Source organism: Salmo trutta, chromosome 4, assembly GCF_901001165.1.
Source record: "Salmo trutta chromosome 4, fSalTru1.1, whole genome shotgun sequence".
NCBI classification, from domain to species: domain Eukaryota; kingdom Metazoa; phylum Chordata; class Actinopteri; order Salmoniformes; family Salmonidae; genus Salmo; species Salmo trutta.
The window spans coordinates 4,701,651-4,726,891 of NC_042960.1; the positions used below are offsets into that span (position 1 = coordinate 4,701,651).

Genomic DNA, 25,241 nt, shown 5'->3' on the forward strand with positions numbered 1-25,241 from the left:
CCAAATCGATCCCGCTCCAGAGTACAGGCCTCGGTCTAACGCTCATTCCTTCTATGATAAACACGAATCTGACCATCAGTTGTGCGTGGCCAGACAGTCATGGGTGAACAGGGAGTACAGGAGGGGACTAAGCACACACCCCTGAGGGGCCCCCGTGTTGAGGGTCAGCGTGGCAGATGTGTAGTAATTTACATTTTTTAATCTAATTTTAATACAATCTACCTGCAGTGAAGCCGCTCAACATTTACATTACATTCAGTCCTCCAGCAGACACTCCCATCCAGAGCGACCCACAGGAGCAACCAGGGTCAAGGGCCCCGCCCAAGGCCACAAGGACCGAATCTCCACCAAGTCGAACTGGGGACCAAACCAGCAACCTCTTGGCCACTGGCACTAGCTCCCAATCACCAGGCCACCAACCATCCAAGATCCCCCCCACAGCCCCCCCCGAAAAAAACCTCCCACGCCACTCTCCAACTCTCCAACCCCAAACCCCTCCCATCCCCCCCAAGACACCGTCCCCCTCCAACCCAACCCACCCAATGCACCAACAAAAATAACTAAAGAGAAAGAGAAAAACAACAGAAAACAACAATGCTAAAACAAAAGACATCGAGGAAAACAAACATCTAAACAGCAAGGCCAACTCTATACGTTTGAGTGCATGTGTGACACTATTTACTTGTGTGTATGTGTGGGTCCGTGTGTATGCATGTTTGTGTGTTTGAATGCGAGTGTGTGTATGCATGTGCAGATGGGTTGATACCTACCCTCACTACCTGGGGGTGGCCCGTCAGAAAGTTCAGGATCCAGTTGTAGAGGGAGGTATTCAGTCCCAGGGTCCCGAGCTTGAGTGGACTATGAATGCTGAGCTGTAGTCAATGAACAGCACTCACATAGGTATTCCTCTTGTCCAGGTGGGAGAGAGCAGTGTAGCGTACAATAGAGATTGCATCATCTGTGGATCTGTTGGGGCGGTATGTGAATTGGAGTGGGTCCAGAGTGTCTGGGATGATGGTGTTGACATTCACCATTACTAGCCTTTCAACGCATTTCATGTTTACAGATGTGAGTGCTACCGGACAATAGTTGTTTAGTAAGGCTGCCTTTGAGCTCTCAGGAACAGGGACAATGGTGGTCCGCTTGAAACATGCCAGCTGGTCTGAGCATGCTCTGAAAATGCGCCCTGGTATTGATCTGTCCCTCTGCCATGTGAGTGTTAACCAATTATGCGTATAAACTCTGGATTGCTAATGCTATGTATTGTCCATTGAGAGGCTTTGAAGCCACCGGTCGGCCATATTGGCACTCACCAGTAGGAGCAGCCCTCCATAGGAATAAATGGAATTCTACAGTATTTCAATTAAATGTATCATGGACAAAATTACACACATTTAATACGTTTGTTGTTGTTGTAGCGGGAGCAGTAACATTAGCAATCTCAAAAACGTATACTTTAAGGAAAATGTTTTTATATATTTTGTCATGTTTATTTTTATGTTTAACTCACATAATATAAGGTGTCTGTAATACAAAAAACGAATGTAGGCATTAATAGTTAAACTACTGTTCCCCGGGCCCGGATGACGTGGATGTTGATTAATGCACCGGTTGGGTTAAATTCGGAAGAAACGTTTCAGTTGAATGCATTCAGTTGTACAACTGACTAGGTATCCCGCTTTCCCTTGCACATAATGAATCCATTTCTGTGCTTCCAAAATATTTGTTTTTACAACCGTGGGGCAGTGCGGATGGTTTCAACACAGTGCTCCCTAACAGTCATCTAGTGTTTATAGAAATAATTGGCGTTAACTTAATAATTGCCCCAATGGTACAAATAAAGTTTGTTTTATGGATTAGTTATAATGAATCTCAAAGTCTACAATCCATAACAAATTAGCCTCAAAGTTTCCCGACATTGTTTGAGTGAGAGTATTGTTCTGATACGAGAGACTAACGGTACACGTACTGTACAACTCATCGTATGACATAGGAGGAAGTGGAGGCAGCAGTTGCAAGATATAGTAATTTAGCCAGCTAATCTCAGAAACATTTGTTTATCCGAGAAGATATGTCAGCAAGCATGCAAATTAAGGTAATAACGTTCTCTTGTTGAAATGTTTGACTTCTCGTGACATTATGCACTAGCTAGAATGTTACAATTCTACAGCGATACGTGTCACATTATGCTAGCTATTAGTTACCCAGCATATGGCTAGCTAGCTATATCTACATGGACAACGTTAAACTCAAATGTCTCAAGTATACACGTTACAGCTTGCAGAACTCGTCAGTGCACTAGCAGCTAGCTAACATCGTGCTAGTAGGCATCCGCTAGCAGTCGAACTGTATCACGTATTTCACCATAGATAGCTACTGTAGAATGGTCATTGGCATTACTCCACTCCAATGCACCTACCTAGCTATTAATGTATGTGACAGGTCATAGTCAAGAGTGACTAATGACGTATATTCTTGCTAGATTGGAATCATTGGAGGCTCTGGCCTTGATGACCCAGACATATTGGAGGGAAGGACCGAGAAATATGTAGACACACCTTATGGAAAGGTAAGTTCAAATTCTAAATATCCTATGTGGTAGGCAGGCCGTCTCTGCTATGAACAAACAATCATGTGCACCTTTAAATGACCCCGAAATCGCCGCCATTTTCTGGTTGCTAAAATTAAAATAGTTCTCCTAATTTCAGTGTGACAAAACGAGCATGTATAGTGTTGAGAATCATTGTACCATCCAAACCGCTGTGAAATATATTTTCCATAACCAAAAAATATTTTATTTTCAGCAGTTTTGAAACTGGTGTACAACACCGAAGTAAAAGACTCCAACGAAATTTAAACTCGAAGCATAGAAATAGCACACATAGAACATATGTACCGCTTCTTAGACTTGCTTTCAATGAGAATGACGAATCCATTTATATGTGAATTTGGTTGGGTAGCACAACAATTACATATTGCAGCTTTAAAATGACAAGCGCCACTAATCTTAGTCCTGAATGTGGCAATGCTTTCCATTGTGTACAGCATAGCCTAATATTGGACGAAAGGAGCCTAACATTACACCATAGGCCAAGGACCTTGTGTCAGGGTTCCCCAACTGACAGGCCGAATTTAGCTCTTGGGTGTAACGTTAGGCTCTGAGCAACAACAAAAAAGTTTAGAAATTATGTTGTAATCAAATATATGTTTGGTCAATTTGCAGTCTACAAATGATTTGTACTTTAGGAAATGAGATGCCTAGTCAGTTGCACAACTGAATGCATTCAACCGAAATGTCTTTCTCATTTAACCCAACTCCTCTGAATCAGACGTCCACTTCATCGGCGCCCAGGGAATTTTTTGTTGTTTGGGGTTAACTACCTTGCTCAAGGGCAGAACGGCAGATTTTTCATCCTTGCTGGCTTGGGATTTCAAACAACAACCTTTCGATTACTGGTCCAACTCTCTTAACCGCTAGGCTACCTGCCGCAGTTATGTTCCGGCCCCCTGGCCATCCGCTAAAGAAAAAAATTGGCCCGCGGCTTGATCTAGTTGATGGTCCCTGATATACATGTTCTGTTTAAAGGGCGAATTAGCCCTGGAAGCAAAAACAGCTAAATACATCATCTAAATGTGAGCCAAGGAAAGCCCCCCAGCCAAACCCTTCCCTAACCCGGATGGCACTGGGCCAACTGTGCGCCTCCCTATGGGGCTCCCTGTCACAGCTGGCAGTGAACCCCAGGCTGTAGTGGCAGTCTACAGTAAGTGTATATTTTCCATTTGTGAAATAATTTGATGTGATATGAAAGGAGGGATTTATGTTCCTGTAACCGTACTGCAATTGAGCCTCCCGAGTCTTAGATTGCTGTGCCACTCGGGAGGCTCAATTGCGGTATGGTTCTAGAAACATAAATCCCTCTACTTGCATGTCACATGAAAATATACACTTACTGTTTTAACACAGTTGCAGCAGACAGTATTTTTCAGTGACAACACATTTGTGGTGTCTGTCTTCCATTTACACACAGGTGTTTGGAGACACCGATAGTTAATTAGCACAGGTAGTCCACTCTGTCTTCTGTCTGTTTTCAGTAAACATGGAAATATGGCCGTGTGGGAACCCTATAAAGTTGTATCAATTTTATCTTTTGTTTTATGCTTCCAAAACCGTACCGCAAGCGATGCGTGTTAATTTTCAGACCGAGCGTAGTGGCTCTTAACAAAACTCCCCTCTGCAGAAGACGCCTTCGTCCAGTGATTCTTATGTGTAATGGAACTGAAAGTCATTACACATGTCATTGGCTATCTAGTGTGTGTAAGCGTAACTGTTAAGGAAGTGTAGTTTGTCAACTGGAGGCACACACAGTGTGTTGGTACTGTGCAATACTTATACAAAATGTGTAGCTTTTTTATTTGAAAGATTTTTCTTGCTGTTATGAAAGATAAAGGGAATATCGGCATAGGTTTCGAAAACCAGTTTGAAAGTGATGTTTATTGACTTTTCTAAACATTAAAACACATAGACTGTAGTTCACATGGAGCCAAATGTGGACAAATGTAACTGAGAAGGGTTTTCCAGAGCTACATAGCCACTCACATTTACATAAAACAAAATGTCCCTTGTCTCACGATTGTTGATTTAAAATTATATTTGAATTTACTCTGCCGATTGTCAATGGGGTTGGTCCTTCAGCTGGTCAAACTTTTTGACAAAATATCCACTGGAAAGTTTTCTTAAACAGACTTCAAAACGGGGGTCTCAGAGAATGTGTGCGGCAATCAAGATGTTTGCTCATGCATGTGATGCATGTATGTTAGCCAAAGTCTTGCAGGTGTTTACAGGGTTTTGCGCATGTGCCAGGGGATCAAAATTTCAACGGCAGTAGCCTGGTATAACATTTTGACCAGCTGATGGACCAACCGCACAGATAACCAGTAGGATTATGGAAAATATATTTCACAGGGTTTAGATTGCTACAATGATTCTCTACATTATATTATACATTCCTTGTTTTGCCACAAACTAAAATTAAGCAAATTATTAGAATATGCGGCGCGATTTCCGCATAGTGCATCTTTAAACTTAGAAATGTTTACTTGACTTTTATACTCCTATAAATTGACTCCTTAAAATAATTTAGTCTGTCAAGTTTGCCACCGGCGTGCTGCCGTAGGGAAGTAAAGCGGAAGTGGAATCCATCACTTCCGTTGTTTGGCTGTGTCCATAGCAACATTTTGAAAATGAGGTGGATACCAATAATTGGTATAACAGTCTGTTTTTTTAGGCAACACCAATCTCTGCGTTCCAGTGTAATACCAATATTTTGTTACCAGCTGAAAACTGTGCTTTAGATTCTACCTAAGGCCATCTTTTCTCTTTTTCCCCCGACAACCCAACCAGCCTTCAGATGCCCTTATAATGGGGAAGATCCAAAATGTTGAATGTGTGCTCCTTGCAAGGTAAGCAGTGGAATGAATTAGAGAATCTCAATTGCATTCTATGTGCGTCCTCTCTCCTCGCCTCCTTCTCAAAACCCATTGGAGGAGGACGAGGCGAGGAGTACGCAATTGAGATTCACCCGTGGAGAGATCCTAGGTGTACTGAACCAGATGAACTCCACCTCTGTTTCTTATGAATTTGCCCCATCTAGTGGCTGTGCGGTGCAATTGTAAAACATATTTGATCTCTCTTCTCCAACACCCTATAGGCTGAACATTCCCCCAATACCAAATCCACCACTAGCCCTCAAGCTACCTTTTGTCGATGTCTAATAATCAGATAGGTATACTTAGAGTGATTTAAATGAAACAGCTTGCCCTTTTTATAAGTGGCGTTTGCAAACATATTGCTTAGCCTACACATACAAATCCTTTCAGAGATACAAAAGTTTATAGGGGATTAGGTGCTATAGGAGTCGATTTAGAGATTCATTTTCAGCCTTTTCACTGTCCTTCGGTAAATACTGAGAACTATTCACACTCCCCATCATACTGGTCCCTAGGCATGGGAGACAGCACACCATCATGCCAACCGACGTCAACTACCAGGCTAACATCTGGGCGTTGCGAGAGGAGGGCTGCACACATCTCCTGGTCACCACGGCCTGTGGTTCCCTCCGGGAAGAGATCCAACCAGGAGACATCGTCATCATCGACCAGTTCATAGACAGGTGAGTGCCAGAGTTGCCTAGGCCTGGAATCCAGGACCCACCGAAGGTTGAATCCATGATTGAAATGAGAATGAAAGCAGTCTGTTGGACATGTTGGTTGCCAGTTGTTGTTGTCTATTGAGTGAGTCCAAATCCAATTATTCCCTGATATATGTACTGTTATGTACGCTGAACAAAAATACAAACACAACATATAAAGTGTTGGTCCCATGTTTCACGAGCTGAAATAAAAAATCTCAGAAATTGTCCCTACTCAACAAAAAGCTTATTCCTCTCAAATGTTGTGCACAAATTTGGTTACATCCCTGTTTTCCTTAGCCAATATAATCAGCAGGATTGTCCACCAGAGCTGTTGCCAGAGAATCAAATGGTAATTTCTCTACCATAAGCTGGCTCCAACTTTGTTTTAGAGGATTTGGCAGTACGTTCAACCGGCCTCACAAACGCAGACCACATGTAACCACACCAGCCCACGCTGGGCCTGGCTGCCAAGTGGGTGGGCCTATGCCCTCCAAGGCCCACTCATGGCTGCACCCCTGCCCAGTCATGTGAAAGCCATAGATTAGGGCTTAATGAATTTATTTCAATTGACTGATTCCCTTATATGAACTGTAACTCAGTAAAATCTTTGAAATTGTTGCATGTTGCGTTTTATATTTTTGTTCAGTGTGTGTATATATATGGCCTATCTGTAGATGCTATCAATTGATAAGTCTAGATATGGTTTAGGTTTCTACCTACTACATACCTGATGGAGTATAAATAGAACGGTACATGTGTCATGGCAAACAATGTTTGTAAAGCCATGGGGGTAGAATTACAGTAGGAATGAGAAGTCATCAAGAGAATCTCAGTTATTTGAAGAATTATTCCCAAGTCACTATCTCTGAAATGGGCCGGTCTGGTTCAGACAAGGATTTCTTCATCTCTCAACCATCTTTCTCCTGTTTAAGTTCAACTGATAACATTCAAAAGAACTTGCAAGTAGTCCATTATTTCCCCTTCCTAACAGTGACTGATGCTGAGTGTGTGTACAGTATTCCAGCCTGGGGCAAGGCAACAACAAAGGCAATGGTGTCAAACAGAAACAGACGGTGGCATCCAGGCTCACATTACTCATCTCCGAAGACCACGTTCTCTGACTGGTATTTCTGATAGTCAACGACTCAACTATCATCCCACTCTCATTTCCTCATTCCCTAAGAGAACCAATAAGAGAAGGAAAGCGATTGTGTCTCATGACTGGTGGATAGGCGATGCTCTGAAACAGACTCTGTACTGAGGGCCCGGGACTTGTCTGTGTGGCGGAGTACAGCTGCCACGTGTGTCACGTTGTGGCCAGAGCTGCGTCCTGAGAGGAAACCAAGAACAAACAGGACTCGTCGGGTTTTAAGGGCTGCTGGTTTGAAATGGGGGTTTCTGTGTTTCTTCTTCAATATGTGGTTTTCTAGTTTCTTGTGAATGAGGACAGTGAGAGGTTTTCAATGAACTGAGACCTAGGATCTGATGAGGTTGTTTTGTTGACTGGCTGTTTGATACCTTTTGGTAGGAAGTGCTTGTATTACCTGAAGCGTTGTGGAATGTGCGTGAATTGTGACATACCGAAAGTTCAGTGGGTCTATCTTCCATGTCGTAGCTGTGTATAAGGTTCGGCTGTGTTTGTGCTTGAGCGAAAGCGATGAACTCAAGAGAAATAGACCTATGTGGAAGGTATTTGCGTCACAAATTGATCTCATCTGAATAAGGATGCAGTGAGGGGATCAAGGGGGGTAAAACCATCAGGACTGTTCAGTTTTGAATGTTATCACCTTTGTGTCAGTCTATGGGAATACATTTCAGTAACAGGTTGTTTTAATACTTCAGCGTGAGTCATGTTTCCCACGGTTAGGATGGACCTCAGGACGGCCTTCAGTTGAGCAGCATTGTTTAGTAAACTGTCCAGATATGATATCATTTCAGCTCTAGGCCCGGACAGGCAACAGCAGGGTCCCAACAGTCAGCAAAGCTGATTAGCATCTTGTTACTGTACATAAGTAGGCCTACACCACACCTAGGAATCAACACACCATTCACAAGTGTATCCTCTCTGGCCGTTCTCAGTTTCATTTAATAATGAAACAGAAATTAGACGCAGCAAGTTCTTCAGTTCTCAGTAAATTTGTCAGAAGTCTCTGTGGGATGATTCCCAGTTGAAGAATTCCCTCCGTGCTTGTTCCCTCCTGGTTCAAGGGAAGCTCCAACCAGGATTTCAGAAGAACTATCTGGAAATGTTGCTGCCCAAAACAGATGTGATGGCCATCAGTTGTAGCACTGATAAAACGTGCTGAATTTGAAGTTGTTTGGTCGCCCAGTTTTCTCTACTAGTAATAGACTATTCTTTCTAAAGTGCACAAGCGTTTTGATTGGATGGTATTTTTAGGACGATTATCCAATGTGTTTGCCTTGGCAAAGAAATACTGAATAAATGTAAGAAATAATGCATGCTCACCTATTTCCCCCCCCCCCCCCATCTCTAGATTCCAAGTTACCACACACAACTCTACCCATTATTCTATCAGGGTGGAACATAACTCCTCTCATTGTGCTGAGGGTGCGTTGCTGCATTGAATTGAATTATCAGTAGAATTCTATGCAATGGACCGTAAATTGAGAATGTGTTCATGAGGCAGTCTTGTTGATTTGAGAGTGCAGTGCACACATACAGCTTTGTCTCCAAGCTCTGTCCGTTGTCCAGTAAGTCAAAACGTAGTGCCTTGAATGAGAAATAACTGATAATTTCTGCACCCCTCCCTCGTGATTGCCAACTGACATTGACTCCACATCCTCTGTGCCTGACACCTGACATTGACTCCACATCCTCTGTACCTGACATTGACTCCACATCCTCTGTGTCTGACACCTGACATTGACTCCACATCCTCTGTGCCTGACACCTGACATTGACTCCACATCCTCTGTGCCTGACACCTGACATTGACTCCACATCCTCTGTGTCTGACACCTGACATTGACTCCACATCCTCTGTGTCTGACACCTGGCATTGACTCCACTTCCTCTGTGCCTGACATTGACTCCACTTCCTCTGTGCCTGACACCTGACATTGACTCCACTTCCTCTGTGCCTGACATTGACTCCACTTCCTCTGTGCCTGACATTGACTCCACTTCCTCTCTGCCTGACATTGACTCCACTTCCTCTATGCCTGACATTGACTCCACTTCCTCTGTGCCTGACATTGACTCCACATCCTCTGTGTCTGACACCTGACATTGACTCCACTTCCTCTGTGCCTGACATTGACTCCACATCCTCTGTGCCTGACACCTGACATTGACTCCACTTCCTCTGTGCCTGACACCTGACATTGACTCCACTTCCTCTGTGCGGCTCTCAGAGAAGCTATTTGTCATCACCTCCAATCCACCCATATGTGTTGTCTATTGATAGCCTACTGTTACAACAAGCAGGGGCAGTCTCTGTTGGGCAGAATGGGGAACTAACATGTTAGGACTTGTTCAGTCTTGTCCCGCTGCGAAGCATGTGACCCATCCGGCATATTTCTGAAGGGTTTACTTGATGATTATCTTAGTCAGACAGTTTTTTATTTGTTTTGCCCCCTGCTCCCGTTCCAAACACTGTTGGCCTGTCTAGGTTAGCTAGGGTTTCTCTGCTCCGCCGGTCTGCTGTGAGCATTAACGGATCACCAAGCCTCAAAGACAGTCTCTGGTCTCCCCAGTTCTCTCTCTCACTCACCACTGGAGCTTTGCACCACATTACAGTATGTGGTACTGGACAGTTGTGTAGTGCTAAGGATGAGGTATATTTTCCAAACTACAATGAGTGAGCGATACAATACATAGCCTAAATATAGTCTCTCTGCTTTAACTGACAGTAGCCAATGTTCCTCCTCGGGAGTCTTGTTGACATTGACAACAGTAGGTTATTTCTCAATCGTGGCATTTCTGGAATATTCTACGCTCACGTTTTAGTTGGGTGGGGAGGGAGGGAGGGGTGGGTCACTACACATTTCCTGTATAGAATGGTCTTGGAATGCAATGCTGCCTCAGCATTTCTGGAACGTAAGGTCACTCTGTATGGTAAACAAACCTCACCGTTTAGTAGTCGGCTCATGCGCACTCACTCTGACTACAATGTACCGGTTCTTCTCTCAATGTTCTCTATAACAGCTGATTTACTCTGTTGATGATGTGGACACTAGATAGGCCTGTTAGCAGAGCTTCACTGAGCTCTCACTGTGACACCCAAGGCAGAAATGGGTCATTGTCTGTGTTGTGTAACTTCAAGCCTCAGTAAGAAATGTCCCAGGCCATCTCCCTTTACTGGTGTGACCAAATGACTCATTGGCTCCTGTCACTCTCCGTACAGTCTAAATATGTGTTCCTCCTGTCACTGTCCGTACAGTCTAAATATGTGTTCCTCCTGCCACTGTCCGTACAGTCTAAATATGTGTTCCTCCTGTCAGTGTCCGTACAGTCTAAATATGTGTTCCTCTTGTCAGTGTCCGTACAGTCTAAATATGTGTTCCTCCTGTCAGTGTCCGTACAGTCTAAATATGTGTTCCTCCTGTCACTGTCCGTACAGTCTAAATATGTGTTCCTCCTGTCAGTGTCCGTACAGTCTAAATATGTGTTCCTCCTGTCAGTGTCCGTACAGTCTAAATATGTGTTCCTCCTGTCACTGTCCGTACAGTCTAAATATGTGTTCCTCCTGTCAGTGTCCGTACAGTCTAAATATGTGTTCCTCCTGTCAGTGTCCGTACAGTCTAAATATGTGTTCCTCTTGTCAGTGTCCGTACAGTCTAAATATGTGTTCCTCCTGTCAGTGTCCGTACAGTCTAAATATGTGTTCCTCCTGTCACTGTCCGTACAGTCTAAATATGTGTTCCTCCTGTCAGTGTCCGTACAGTCTAAATATGTGTTCCTCCTGTCAGTGTCCGTACAGTCTAAATATGTGTTCCTCCTGTCAGTGTCCCTACAGTCTAAATATTTCCTAGTAACATGAGGAGAAGGAGTTGTCTTTCTAAGCTTGCCTTATCTCAGTGTAACGTTTAGGCGGTAGGTAGCTTCAGGGCCCGGGGTAGCACCTCGCAGCAGCCGGTTTCTGGGCTTGCTCATTTGAGCAGAGACTGGGTAGAGAGAGAGAGTGTGTGTGTGTGAGGGAGGGGCATGTAGAACTGGCATGTTGCCTGGGTGGAACCCTGACTCAGCGCTACAGCTCTGGAATCTGGAGGGCAGCTGCCTGTCGGCATGGCGACAAATGTTAAATGCTGGCTCAGCCCATCCTCACCACCCCTTTGAATATGAAATGCATAACCATGGTAGCAATTGAAATGAAACAGTTTAAAAATGATGGGGAAATTATTAGACCAAAGTTGAGGACACGAGACTGAATCCAAACATTACACTGTTGATGTTATGTGCATTTTACATTTACTGTACTTTTCGCCACATTTGTTGATAACGAAATCTGATCATATTCTGGATACGTTCAGTAACATGATAAGAATATTCCAGGAAAATGTGGGGAAGGAGCAACATAAGACCAAAAAAAATGACAAGGGTTTGAGTGAGCGGCCTAACTGTTCTCCAAGTGGACACACACCTTTCCAAAGTGTACACACTTCAAGTCTTTTTTGAGCTCTTCTAGCTGTATTGTTGAGGAACTAGAGCAAGCACACTTGTAGTTGTTTTGTTTGGAACTCAGCCCTGCATCCCCGCCATCACACAGTTACTGTTTACGCAATCAAAAAACGGCCCGTTATAAATCGCATCTGGGACAGGTCGACATCATTTACATTTTACATTTACATTTTAGTCATTTAGCAGACGCTCTTATCCAGAGCGACTTACAGTAGTGAATGCATACAATTTCATACATATCATACATTTTTTTTCTGTGCTGGCCCCCCGTGGGAATCGAACCCACAACCCTGGTGTTGCAAACACCATGCTCTACCAACTGAGCTACAGGGAAGGCTAAAAGCTGTTCTATTGCCAACATGGCTAGCTAAGTTTGTACATCAAACAGTGGTCATAAATGTTGACACTGTATATGACGTGATTTTTATGATATGGACATGTGAAGTGATTTTTACGATATGGACATGTGATGTTTATGGTATGGACATGTGAAGTGATTTTTACGATATGGACATGTGATGTTTATGATATGGACATGTGAAGTGCACATTTGGATGGGTGTTTGGATTGCTTGTATGACATCAAAGCGGTATTTTATTATAATCCTCAACATCTCATCTTTCAAAATACATTGAGTTCTCTTATCTACACCATTTCCCTCACTCAGACAACGAAACGTGCAAAAGTTTCCCAATTAGCAGGGGGAATGGGGACAACTTATTGTCGCGTGTCAGTCAAACCCATACAGTGCTGAGCTCTGTCATTTTATAGCATGTTATTTGTACAGCCACTCAGATCTAATTTAGGCATTTATCAGTGCCCAAATCTGCAATTTTCAATCTGTATACGGGTGCGAGTGTAAAGGGTTAATAACTAGCCTCCTCCTCATAAGGGGTTTGGGGGATTCCATGCAGTAATTCCCAGATTTAGTCCACATTGCTAAACAGTTTGGCTCGTTTCAATGTGTCCAGCCATGAAATATCTTATTTTATTCTCAGTTTCTATGGGGATCTGTTTGTCATTTGTATTGTGAGGGCCAGCTGTTGCAAAGCACCGGCTTGTTACTAAAAGACCCTGATCATTCCGCATGTATTAGTCATTGTGATGATGACTACTTGTGGATTAGAAACACTTTGTTTTCGCTACGGTGACAGGATGAAGGCCTTTCACATTCAGACAGCGTTTTTGCCACATTGCACAACTCAAACCTTGAAAGAGAGAAGAATACCAACATTTGCCGTAGAATTTAGTCACTCTGGGCCCACCCTGTAAGAATGTAGTCTGTCTATAGCATCTTAGAATGTATTTGATAAAGTATTTTGTGCACTGTGATTAAACTAAAAAGTCAGACACAAAGTGAAGTGTTAAACGGAAGAGAGAAAATCTCCAAGTTCTCATTTTTATCACCAGAATAACTGCCAGCAGGTACATGTTCTTCTTGTTTTGCCCCTGAGTCAGACGAGCCATGGTAGCAGAGTTGTGGAACCCAACCCTTGTCACTGACCTGTCATTTCCTGTGTGTCCTCCCTCCCTCCCAGGACGACAAAGAGGGCCCAGACGCTGTACGACGGGCGGCCCACCAGTCCTCCAGGCGTGTCTCACATCCCCATGGCTGAGCCCTTCTGCACCCGGACCAGGGAGGTCAGTGTCCACGGCCCCGTTCCAATTCAACCACTAGCACCTAGACCGGTGTCTGTGGCCTGGTTCCAAATCAACAATGTAAATGTTGTAGTGGCGGGTGTTGCCTGCTGGGAGTGAGTGAATGTTATGTCATTGGAACACAGGATGCTTGTGAGGGGAGGACGGCTCATAAATGGCTGGAACGGAGTAAATGGAATGGTATCAAATACCTGGAAACCATGGAAACTGTGTTTGATGTTTGATACTGTTTCATTCATTCCGTTCCAGCCATTACTATGAGCCTGTCCTTCCCAATGTAAGGTGCTACCAGCTGCCTGTGCATTGGAACTTTTTGTTGCTATGTTTGGTGTGTAGTGAGGCTTTGCATAGTTAGTTATTTCCTTCTTTCTAAGTGTTCATAAAACACAAAAACATGGGCGTTGACAAAAACACTGACCACTCTGTCCTAGAAAATGGCGTCACGCCTCTCCCTCCCCATGCCCAGGTGCTGCTGGAGGTGGCGCGCGGCCTGGGGGTGAAGTGCCACCCGCAGGGTACGGTGCTCACCATCGAGGGCCCTCGCTTCTCCTCGCGCGCCGAGAGCCTGATGTTCCGCCAGTGGGGGGGCGACGTTATTAACATGACCAGCGTGCCCGAGGTGGTCCTCGCCAAGGAGGCGGGCCTTTGCTACGCCAGCATCGCCATGGCCACCGACTACGACTGCTGGAAGGAGCATGAGGAGGCTGTGAGTTTTTTTTGTTTTGTGTGGAAATTCCCTCCCCTATTGTATATTTTATTGATTGTATGCTCTGATGAAGGTATTGACTGAAAGCTTAGCCTTATTCAATGAAATGTGTGCATTGATTCTGAGTGCTTGGAGACTTTATTCCATTACATATTTTATTGATAGGAAAGTTAGTATGAGAGGACAGGGAAGACAGGAGGAGAGTGTCAAACACGCAGTGGGATGGATACGCATCGACGCCCAACGCCGACAGTGGCGTGCAGCTGCTAGTCAGCAGCCCAGGCCACAGGGAAGAAGCGTTTACACAGTGTGTGTGAGGTTCTGTAACTGTTTCGAGGAGAGATGTTTTGGAATGTCCTCAATTTTCATTTGTACCACAACACAGGTTATCTGGAAAATGGTTATGCAAATGCCACTGTTTCACAAAGATGACACATTCATGTGGTCAATTGTCTTGTTACTTGGTCATATGTTTTACATCCGCTTTCACAGCAGTTGGACATTTCCAACTGCAATATTAGGTAAAAAATGAGTGGCTAAGAACTGAAATGCGTCAGAGCTTTTTAATTTTACCATCGTAAAACACTTACTGCTTTCATTATTTCAATTTCTCAGGGCTCCCGTCTTTCCCACCACATTCTTGACAAAGTGACATGACATTTTGCCTCACGTGGTATTTAGAGTCAAATCAAATGTAGGTTAGAGGTCACTGTCAGTGAATTCCATGAACACTTTTCATAGAATGATTTCTCCCTGAATTTTGAGAACTAGCCTTTTTTTCTTAATATCCTGTGTGTGTAGTTAGTCACTTCCCCATCAGTGAGAGACATTGTTTGGTAGTGTGTCTAAAACGTCCGTGACATGAGGGCTGAAGTGACCGTTCCGTTTCTAAAACGGCTCCCAACGTGTACTCCAGCTGTCACACTGACCTAGAAGGCAACTCAATCTGATTTAAATGCATTTATATTCGTACATAAGCAAAGCAGGAATTCAAAATGTGTCTATCAAGTTAATAACTAAATAGTCACATGCCTTTGTCACAAAGCTGTAGCAAAACGAATGCAAATAGTATTTTTTCGGGATTTGAAATTGCACAATGACATTTTGTCTGGTAAAAATGTCCTCCTCGTCAGCATTTTAAGGCAACTGTTTACGTTTCTAATTCTTCCGCCTGATTATTATATCACTCTGAAGTACCTCATATGCGCACACACACACAACAGCTTCCGAGTGAGTGACTGTCACCCACTATCCAGTTGATAAATTATGTCTGGGGGAGGCTCGGCTTCCGTGCCCTTACCCGACTTCCCCTTCCTAGTTCCTGCAGCTGACCTCCTGGCCACCCTTCCCCCTCCTGTTGCACACCCTCACGCCACATCCTTCCGCCCTATCTACGCCTTCCCTCCCTCGCTGTGAGCCTGCCAGCCTCCGGTGTGAGTCCTGCCAGCTGAGGTTGAGTCACCGGTATACAGTTGTCCACAGGGCCTGAGAGATCACAACGAAACAGACCCTCAGTTCAGGGGTGTGTTCATTAGGGAACACACAAAAAATAAAAAATAAATGTTTTTGCTGGTCACATGTTGTGGTCACTGTGCTACATTTCACAAAGTAACCTTGTCTCATGTTGTAGTGCATCAACATGTCATTAAAAGGTTGTGGAAGTGAATGTCCCTTGAGGAGTACCATGGTAACATACAATCTTGGGTGGCACACCCCAACTGTATCATGTTATAAACGGCATGCTGTCTAGAGCTGCATGGCATTTAGTCTAGTCGACAGTGAGTGTAGGAACAATTTCTCTGAATTCATCATAGTAATTATCTCCAATGTAGCCAATAATACATGTATGATTAGATCAAATTCTTTACATGTTTTGCTCCAATCTAAATGCTGTTAATAGTGAAAAGGATTGCCTTAACCTGCATTACCTCTCCATAGGATAAGATCAACATGGTTATCATGGCTTTATAGCCATATGTATTATAATGGGTTTATCATTACTTACTGTACTGTAAGTAGCAATATGTATCACATCTTGATACAGCCCTTGCTTGGTCAAAAGTAGTGCACTAAATAGGTGACCAGGTGCTATTTGGGACACACATCTTGATGATGTTGTTGGAGCTGCTGTTGTCCAAAGTGTCTATGGACACATCACTCTGTCTGACCGAGAGATGGATACCACTCCCTAATGTGTTTCAGTTATAGTCATGTGTTGTCACTACCACTGATGACTAGGCGGTAATGTAATGGAGTGAAGGACCACTGATGACTAGGCGGTAATGGAGTGAAGGACCACTGATGACTAGGCGGTAATGGAGTGAAGGACCACTGATGACTAGGCGGTAATGGAGTGAAGGACCACTGATGACTAGGCGGTAATGGAGTGAAGGACCACTGATGACTAGGCGGTAATGTAATGGAGTGAAGGACCACTGATGACTAGGCGGTAATGGAGTGAAGGACCACTGATGACTAGGCGGTAATGTAATGGAGTGAAGGACCACTGATGACTAGGCGGTAATGGAGTGAAGGACCACTGATGACTAGGCGGTAATGGAATGGAGTGAATGACCACTGATGACTAGGCGGTAATGTAATGGAGTGAAGGACCACTGATGACTAGGCGGTAATGTAATGGAGTGAAGGACCACTGATGACTAGGCGGTAATGTAATGGAGTGAAGGACCACTGATGACTAGGCGGTAATGTAATGGAGTGAAGGACCACTGATGACTAGGCGGTAATGTAATGGAGTGAAGGACCACTGATGACTAGGCGGTAATGTAATGGAGTGAAGGACCACTGAAGACTAGGCGGTAATGTAATGGAGTGAAGGACCACTGATGACTAGGCGGTAATGTAATGGAGTGAAGGACCACTGATGACTAGGCGGTAATGTAATGGAGTGAAGGACCACTGATGACTAGGCGGTAATGGAGTGAAGGACCACTGATGACTAGGCGGTAATGTAATGGAGTGAAGGACCACTGATGACTAGGCGGTAATGTAATGGAGTGAAGGACACAGGTAGGTAATTACACAACAAGCAAGGGTTTAACAGACCATTAGATTATCTTTAGTGATTTTCATACTCTCTTTTACTTGAGCTGTTAGCTATACCATGCTGTAAGTACAGGTGTGACGGGCTAGCTGCCAATGTTTACAGAGGATGAGCCTATGTTTCAGAGCACCCCGTATTACACCCTTCAAGGTGTAAATCCTAAAACACATGGGAAACGTAGTATGAAATAAATGCCTGCTATTGAACCATGCTCATTGCGCACTCAAACTGAACCTGTACAGTGTAGGATGTCTGTGAACTGGGCAAAAGAGAGGAGCTTTAATTCACAGATGTGTTTATTTTGTACCTCACTATTTCAACTGAGGCTTGGGTTGAACAAAAATATATTTTATTTGCGCTCAAGTTCAAAATGAAGTTGACGTTCGAATGCGGTTGCCTGGAGTTCAATCACGAGACGGGTAAGAAAGGAAAGTGAAAGTAATGTTGACAGTAGCTGCAGGTCTTAACGTGTCCAACCGGCTCTGTGACTGTCCAGGCGTGGCACTACGATCTGTCACGATGACTTGGTCAGATTACTGAGGTGTGAATTTTCATCAGCAATAGAAATGGGCGATAATATCATGGAGTAAGCAAACGCATGTAATTACACAACAAGCAAGGTATTTGTGTGTGTTCAGGTGGGCGTTTTTGTTGTCAGTTTCCACAGAAGTATTATTTTTATTCACCGCCTGCTTCGAACAGCCTTGGTTATACTGTAAAAACAAACTTGAGATATATAAACCCGTTATTTAACTAGGGAAGTAAGTTATTATTATTTACAAGGACGGCCAAACCCAGACAACACTGGGCCAATTGTGCGCTGCCCTATGGGACTCCCAATCACGGCTTGGATTTGAACCAGGCACTGCAGTGAAGCCTCTTGCACAGAGATGCAGTGTCTAAGACCACTGCGCCACTCGGGAGCTACTATCACTCTTCTTAAAATGAAAGAGAAAAGAAAAATGGTGTAGCAGCCCGGATATTGACAAGAAGAAATGTACTAATTTATTAAAAACCTAACACGTTTTGACAGTGCATTTGGTCTTGCAGGTGTTTAAGGCTGTCAGTCGCCATCTTTCTCCATATTCAGAAGGTGACTAGACTTTACAGAGATCAGCACCTCAATCCCACAAAAAAAAAAACTTATTCATTAAATGTATTTCCTGGTTGTCCCAGGTCTGCGTCGACAACGTCCTGAAGACTATGAAGGAGAATGCCAACAAGGCCAGCAGTATCCTGCTCACTGCTATCCCCCTGATCTGCACCCAGGAGGACTGGACCCACACCATAAAGGCTCTGAAGGTAAGATTTACCATTGTAATGTGCCCAGGTTCATCTCTACAGGGGGGTTTGAATAAAATTAAGTATAATTAAACTTTATTTATCCTCAGGCAATTAAGTGCGTTATTTTTTTTCTTCCATCTTACTGAATATTTTGCCCTGCTCATCAACCTCACCAAGTCAACACGGCAACGTACAACACAAAATGTGTAACCATATGGGAATTTAGGAGAGCTGGTGCTGTTCAGTGTCTTTCTACTAGGTCAAGCGCTCAGTAAGCACATTCTCACTGAGTTACTCATTCTTACCGAGTTACTCACTGCTGAGTGGCCTGCATCCACATTGGATAGTTGTTGGGGATAAAATGATGACCTGTCCTGATGCCTCCATGTCAGGCTTCTGGTCTGTATTTAAAGGGGATGTATTTTAGGACGTCTAGCTCTGAACCTACTGAATCCTGCTTATAGAACAAATAGAATAATCCCAAAAGTGATAAGAAATAAATGCTATTTGAACCCAGGTCTGGTGTTCAAGGTGATTTCCCTCAGGACACCTGGCTCTGAACCCAATGAGCCATAATGTGAAGGCCCCTAGGCTTACCCTCGCTTCCTTATTCATCCTCGGTGACACTTCAGTCAGTGAGATGGTGACTGCAATTTGACGCGCTAAACAGAAATTCCAGTATGGCATGCTTCGTGACGCAAACACTCAAAACTAACGTATTAGTTTGTTTTACTAACAGATTGCAATATGTATATTTTCTAAACTGTTTTTGTTAGTACTTCTGCTACTATTTAGTGTTTCTGTGTTTGGTTTCTTTCAGACAACAGCCCAATCCTCAATAATGCTACCAAGACAACACTGAGAACCACCGAAAAGCCCCTCTCTCCTGTATATCAGAGAATGACTTGCAACACACCAGCCACCAATACCAACAATGGATTCATCTCTCTCTCGATTCCTCATCAGTGAATCACAAGAAAGTGCCTGATATGCATGTTTTCAGTACTGTACATTTGCCAGGATTTCACAACACATTTGAGTAACATTACATCGTTTGCCAGAAGCATACCATTCTGCATCCCACTGCTGGCTTGCCTCTGAAGCTAAGCAGGGTTGTTCATGGATGGGAGACCAGATGCTGCTGGAAGTGGTGTTGGAGTGTGAATAGGAGGCAGAATTGGAGGCATTCTTTCTTCTGGTCCAACAAAAAAAAAGGCCCCAGGGCAGTGATTAGGGAAATTTCCCTGTGTAGGGTGCCGACTTTCAGATGGGATGTTAAATAGGTGTCCTGACTCTGTGGTCACCTAAAAGATCCCTGCTAAAATAAGGGAAACATTTCTCTCTCGTGCACTATATATTTGTATACTGTTCATTTCAGCCATGTTTTCATACTGTAGATACATTTTAGAATGTAATTACGCATTAAAGTATGTCTTCTGAAAGAAAGGTTAAATGAGTTAGTCGGTTGTTTTCATGCATTGTTTGTAGCCGGTATGGTCTGTACATGTAGGTCTATGACCAACAAGACTTTTGCACCGAGTATATTTGGATCAGGACATTCAATCAAAAGCAACTGCCACTTCCGTTGATAAAGCCTCAAGCCTGTTTATCCGGCTCTGGGGTGAAGTTTCGTTTAGGTACATATCTAGGATCAGCTTCCCCAATCCTAACCATTTAGTGAAGGAAATGCTAAACTGACCGAAGACCAGTGACTAGGGCCAACTTCACCATACTCTGGTTATCCACTTTGTTTCCCTGAAACAAGGTCAAACTACATTGTTGATAGATTCGTGGCTCTTTACTCCTAATTATTAGGTGAGGGAGTAGTGGATTCATGGCTCATATCCTTTCCATTCAATAAAATGCCTTGTTTCATTAAGAAATACTTCCACTGAGGGCATTATCGATCTATCTTAAACACTTCATGTTAACCTAGCATTTATTTTTACATGGATTCATAGCTGCAGTATTATAATGTGCTAATAGGGTTCACTTCAGGAAGTAGGCTTAACAGTCAACATGATGGTTGATATTCAGTTATGATTGTGTTGGACTGCATGTACAGGTCAAATATGTTTGCAAGTGTGACAAAATCAATAAAGTTATGTAGATTGGAAATGTGCTTGTATTTTTTTTAAATCAGGAAGTTAGCTAGAATCGTAAAACCTTAACCTAACACTTGTTTGTGAAGTAACAACTGCATATGCGCTCAACTTTGGACTTCCTGTCATTATGTTTGCATAATGTCACTCTTCTGTTACAAGTGAAATGATAGGTACTTTTGCAGAATGCGTGTGCCATCATGCCAGATGCTTATAAGATTCTCCCTTTATCTCATCTTGCTATTGTGCCTTTAGTGACAAGTTGTCACCATTCAAATACGTTTGACTCGGAGAAAGATGAAGTTCAGGAAGTAGACTGACTAGAGGTAGTAAACATGATGCAGCTTAACGCAAGCAAATAAATACTTTTAAATGACAAACTTCAAGAAGCGTACATGGTTTGAATATAGCCTCCTTTCAAAATACACGAATGTATATTTGACTATTTAATTATTAGGCTTCTTGTGAAATTTGCTTCAAAATGTCCAATAACAAACATTGTGTTGGTCTACTAAACGTTTCCAATAAAAAAAAATGCCACTGCTAAAATGTATCCTCATGACAAATTTGATACTTTGTAATTACTGCTAGTGTTACAGCGGTCCAATTGACTGAAATCATGTTATTAGCCTGAGTACGAATGACGGGGTTCTAAGCATTCATTCCTGCCTTGTTGATCGTGCATGCAACATTTTGTACCAGTGTTCCAAAGTTTTTTGTGGCTTCCCGCTGGCCTGGTGCGAAATGATAAGAGAGACTGCATGGGGCGTCATACGTCGACATCCATGCTTTGGTTATGCTTCTCTCATACACAAAACAAGTGTGTTTTGACCCCAAAGAGAGCGCTTTCTTTTGCTTTATTACCGTGGTCTAGTTTATATTGACCTTTCAAATAAAATGTAGCAAAATGGCGGAACAATAAATAACATTTATATTCAAGCTAAAAGTAGGCCTATTAGGCCCATGAACCAAACTCTTGCATTATTCGTACAATGTACTATTTGCATTGTCAGGTGACGCCCACTTTGCTATCTCCTCTTGTACAGTAAGTTACACACACACAGTCTCGTGAGTGTTTGTTCCACAGTGAAAAATAAATACGTTTAATGATATTGATTTTGAAATAACTGGGCTATTGTGTAGGGCCAGGGGTATTCAACTCTTACCCTACGAGGACCGGAGCCTGCCGGTTTTCTGTTCTACCTGATAATAAATTGAACCCACCTTGTGACCCAGGACTAAATCAGTCCCTGATTAGAGGGGAACAATGAAACAACTTAGTGGAACTGGCTTCGAGGTCCAGAGTTGAGTTTGAGGGGTGTGATCTATGTTAAATAAACACAATAGGTCTCGCAGCCTATCCAAACATTCGTTTCAACAGAACATTATAGTAGGCCTACATAAAAGGTATGTTTAAGTTGTAAAAATAATTAATAAGTAAATAGTTGGTTATCGAGCTGAAGGGGGTCACCTTATCTCACGAATGGACACGCTAGTTCAATGTCGATGCATTGTAGCGAAACTTATGGTTTTCAAATTGAGCTCCATAAATACTTAATTATAGCCTAAATTAATACATATTTAAGTAGGTAGGTCTACTTAAATAATTCAGAATCGAAGTGACCAACTTTAGGTTTGACATGAAACAATGTTCTCGGAATTATTCAAAATCCAAACATCATCCGCTTTATATACAGGAAGTCCAGACCCATTTCCAAAAACACTTGTCTTAATATAAACGATTATGGATTATTATCAAAATACACAAATCCATACCCCAAATACATTTTTACTTTTGGATTTCTAATAATTCGTTATTTTAGAAGAGTTAAATTCTAAAATATGATACAAACTCATCATATAGGCCTAATGCAATTTGAGAAAAACAATTATTTCTCCAATCAAAAGTTCAAACGGGTGTATTGAATGTATCAATACCTGTGTGCTTTTATTTTTGGTTCAGTAAATTCCTCACCTTATCAATATTGCAGAGTATATATTTTCCTATTGCAACGCCAAAGCAATCTATCTGTGATTATTACATTACTTAATATAAAAACAAAACAAATAGCCTAATTACAACTTAACACTAAAAACATTTTTTTTTTTTACATGTACTTATAAATCTTAAGCCTAATTAACAAACCGTTGATTAAGTGCATAAGTGCAATACTCGTTGAGAGGCATAAATAAAGCATTTTTTTATCGAGAAAAAAAATATTTAAGAAATTAATGGGTCTAGAATATTCTATACAATAAAATCGTCACACAAATAAATACAACGTATCTTTGATTTCACAAAGCCTGCAGAAACGCAACGACATTATGATGTCCACTTTCTATTGCCAAATCGATTGGCCGGCAGTTCCTATTGTCCCGGCTATTCGGATCGGCGTGGAATTGGACAAGGATCTCTACCGTGTCCAAAAAGCCCATCCTGGCGGCATCGTGTAACGGCGTTGTCCCAGTGTGTCGGTCTGCGATATTAGGATCCGCTCCTTGCATTAGTAACAACTGCGCCACTGGTGAACTGCCCATCATCATCACCTAGGAAATACAAATCCAGTTGATTTTACTTACAGACCTTCTGCTAGAATATTTCATAAATATGCCTATATTTACGAGGCAAATAATGTTGCCATTGTGTGTAATACGTTATTTAGAGGGGCATTTGAATAACACTAAATAATACAGTACGCCTATAGTTCTATCAGACCATAAAAGCGCATGCTTTCGTTTCAGATTGCTTAAAGTGTTTTAATTATCCAACAATATCGGTGCTGTTATTCACGTAACAATTTAATAACAATATAATAATGGATCTAAATTACAAAAAAAGCAATTAGGCCCAACTGATGCTATAACATTGTTAAAGGGTATAAGTCGGCCTACAATTTATCTTATGATTTCACTTATTTTAATTGCAGCCACACCTTTCGCATTGTAGCAAACCTAAAGAGCATCTAAATGCAAGGCTATCAAAGTTAAGGCCAAATATAGATAGGAAGAGTCAGACATGGCATTTTGATAGCAGCCCAAGGAAATTGGTTTTTAGAGTAAGTCATTAAATTTGAACATATTCATAATTTAAAATAAGCTAGATCATGTATATGGATAACTTTGGCCATTTTTGGGAGAGCAATTTTGAGTTTGGAAGGTTGGGTGTGGTGACCTGCATGCATCCTCCATTGCCCCGATATAGCTTACATTGGTATTGCCATGGACCATTTTGATAGAGTATAATATCGAATTATTTCTATGTTTATTTGAAAGACAAACTCATGGAAATATTTCCAACAATAGAAGTGACAATTTGGACTTAATAAATGTTAATGGCAGGCCTATGGAAACCACGGGCAATTGCACACAATTCCCATCACTCGGTTCCTGAGGCGCAACAGACTAAACTATGACGTAAATAAAGCACATTCAAATATATAGAATATATAACAAAGGTAATATAGCTCCCATGCAAATTATTTCACAGTATGACATGCTATTCTAGTAATTTGTTAAGACAGTTTGTTTTCAACCTAAAACAGTCGATTTTTTTTAAACAAAGCGGCATGGGCCGTCTCTGCAACGTTAAAATATTGATGACACCGTTGAACATTTACTCTCTTTTACAATAATCACGACACGATCTTCACCGATAAGCACGACGACTAGAGCGTAGCGCGAGACACTTACCTGCAGAGGTGTCCGTCCAAAGCAGTTTACACCGTTGACGTCCACTCCTCTTCCTAATAGAATTTTAACACGGTCGGTGTTGCCAGTCGCCGCTGCTGAAGCTAGCTCATCCTCGAGAGGCATCGTCATGAGCAGAGATAACACCGCTCGGCTCGTGTCAATAACAGTCCAGCACTTCAGATTCCTTTGACAGGTAGCTTCACAATGTCAATATCCGGACATCTCGCGCAAAATTATATTCCTTTGAAAAAAACCAAAACAGTCGTTGACGTTTCCTCTTTCAGGCTTCATTCGCATGTATCGTGATATAAAGATCCTCGGTCAGTTGGCTAGAATAAATTAAAGCGTACATCGTATGACCGATAAGACAGACGGTAGTGTGTCTGGACTTGCCTGTGTTTTGAATTGCTGACGTCATTCTGCAGCAGAGCTAACCAAGTCGCGCATGCTCTTTTGGAGCTCTAAAGAACACAGTACCAGGAAGAGAGCGAGGTTGTTGACTGTAGTTTGCAGTGGGACATTTGTTTCGTCAAATCGTCTAAAACCAAGGTGTTGAATATGAGCTTTTGGATATCAATATGAAACCTATGCTGCTACAATGTCGCCACATTTGTTGTTACAAAATAACTGTATGCGCTGCAATCTACTGCTACAATGTATCACGGTCTCTGGCAGATGTTATTGCAGCGTGTGCCTCTCTACACGCTCCGATAGTACAGAATGCTGGTTACACCCGCATTATGACACAGCAGGTGGCAATCACCATAGAACTCAGCTGCTTTCTGCCTGTAGACCTATAGCCTCAATGTCAATGCTATTGAGGAACATGTCTGTTTGCTATGCACCTATTGGTGTATTCAATAATGTAGGCTAAATCAATTGTGCACATTATATACTGAACGAA

General features: G+C 42.5%; 2 protein-coding genes across 2 annotated transcripts; one reads left to right on the top strand and one right to left on the bottom strand.

Moving 5' to 3' along the window:
* Nucleotides 1-1,896: 1,896 nt before the first annotated feature.
* On the top strand, nucleotides 1,897-20,663 carry LOC115191707 (S-methyl-5'-thioadenosine phosphorylase). Its single transcript, XM_029749552.1, has 8 exons — nucleotides 1,897-2,095; nucleotides 2,483-2,569; nucleotides 5,402-5,460; nucleotides 6,003-6,170; nucleotides 13,371-13,473; nucleotides 13,958-14,197; nucleotides 18,438-18,563; nucleotides 19,366-20,663. Exons 1-8 carry the CDS (start codon nucleotides 2,072-2,074, stop codon nucleotides 19,405-19,407), a joined length of 849 nt encoding a protein of 282 aa, XP_029605412.1. The 5' UTR covers nucleotides 1,897-2,071; the 3' UTR covers nucleotides 19,408-20,663.
* Nucleotides 20,664-22,551: 1,888 nt separating this feature from the next.
* Nucleotides 22,552-25,014, bottom strand: cdkn2a/b (cyclin-dependent kinase inhibitor 2A/B (p15, inhibits CDK4)). Its single transcript, XM_029749553.1, has 2 exons — nucleotides 24,338-25,014; nucleotides 22,552-23,194 (listed from the first exon to the last, which is right to left on the bottom strand). The coding sequence occupies exons 1-2, from the start codon at nucleotides 24,464-24,466 to the stop codon at nucleotides 22,943-22,945; spliced, it is 381 nt and encodes a 126-aa protein (XP_029605413.1). The 5' UTR covers nucleotides 24,467-25,014; the 3' UTR covers nucleotides 22,552-22,942.
* Nucleotides 25,015-25,241: the final 227 nt, after the last annotated feature.

Bases quoted from the DNA above. Each gene is read 5' to 3' on its own strand.
- LOC115191707 (XM_029749552.1), top strand. From the start codon at position 2,072: ATGTCAGCAAGCATGCAAATTAAG. The intron at 14,198-18,437 runs GTGAGTTTTTTT...TGGTTGTCCCAG, and splicing joins GGAAGGAGCATGAGGAGGCT to GTCTGCGTCGACAACGTCCT. The intron at 18,564-19,365 runs GTAAGATTTACC...GGTTTCTTTCAG, and splicing joins ACACCATAAAGGCTCTGAAG to ACAACAGCCCAATCCTCAAT.
- cdkn2a/b (XM_029749553.1), bottom strand. From the start codon at position 24,466: ATGACGATGCCTCTCGAGGATGAGCTAGCTTCAGCAGCGGCGACTGGC. The intron at 23,195-24,337 runs GTAAGTGTCTCG...TGTATTTCCTAG, and splicing joins TTGGACGGACACCTCTGCAG to GTGATGATGATGGGCAGTTC.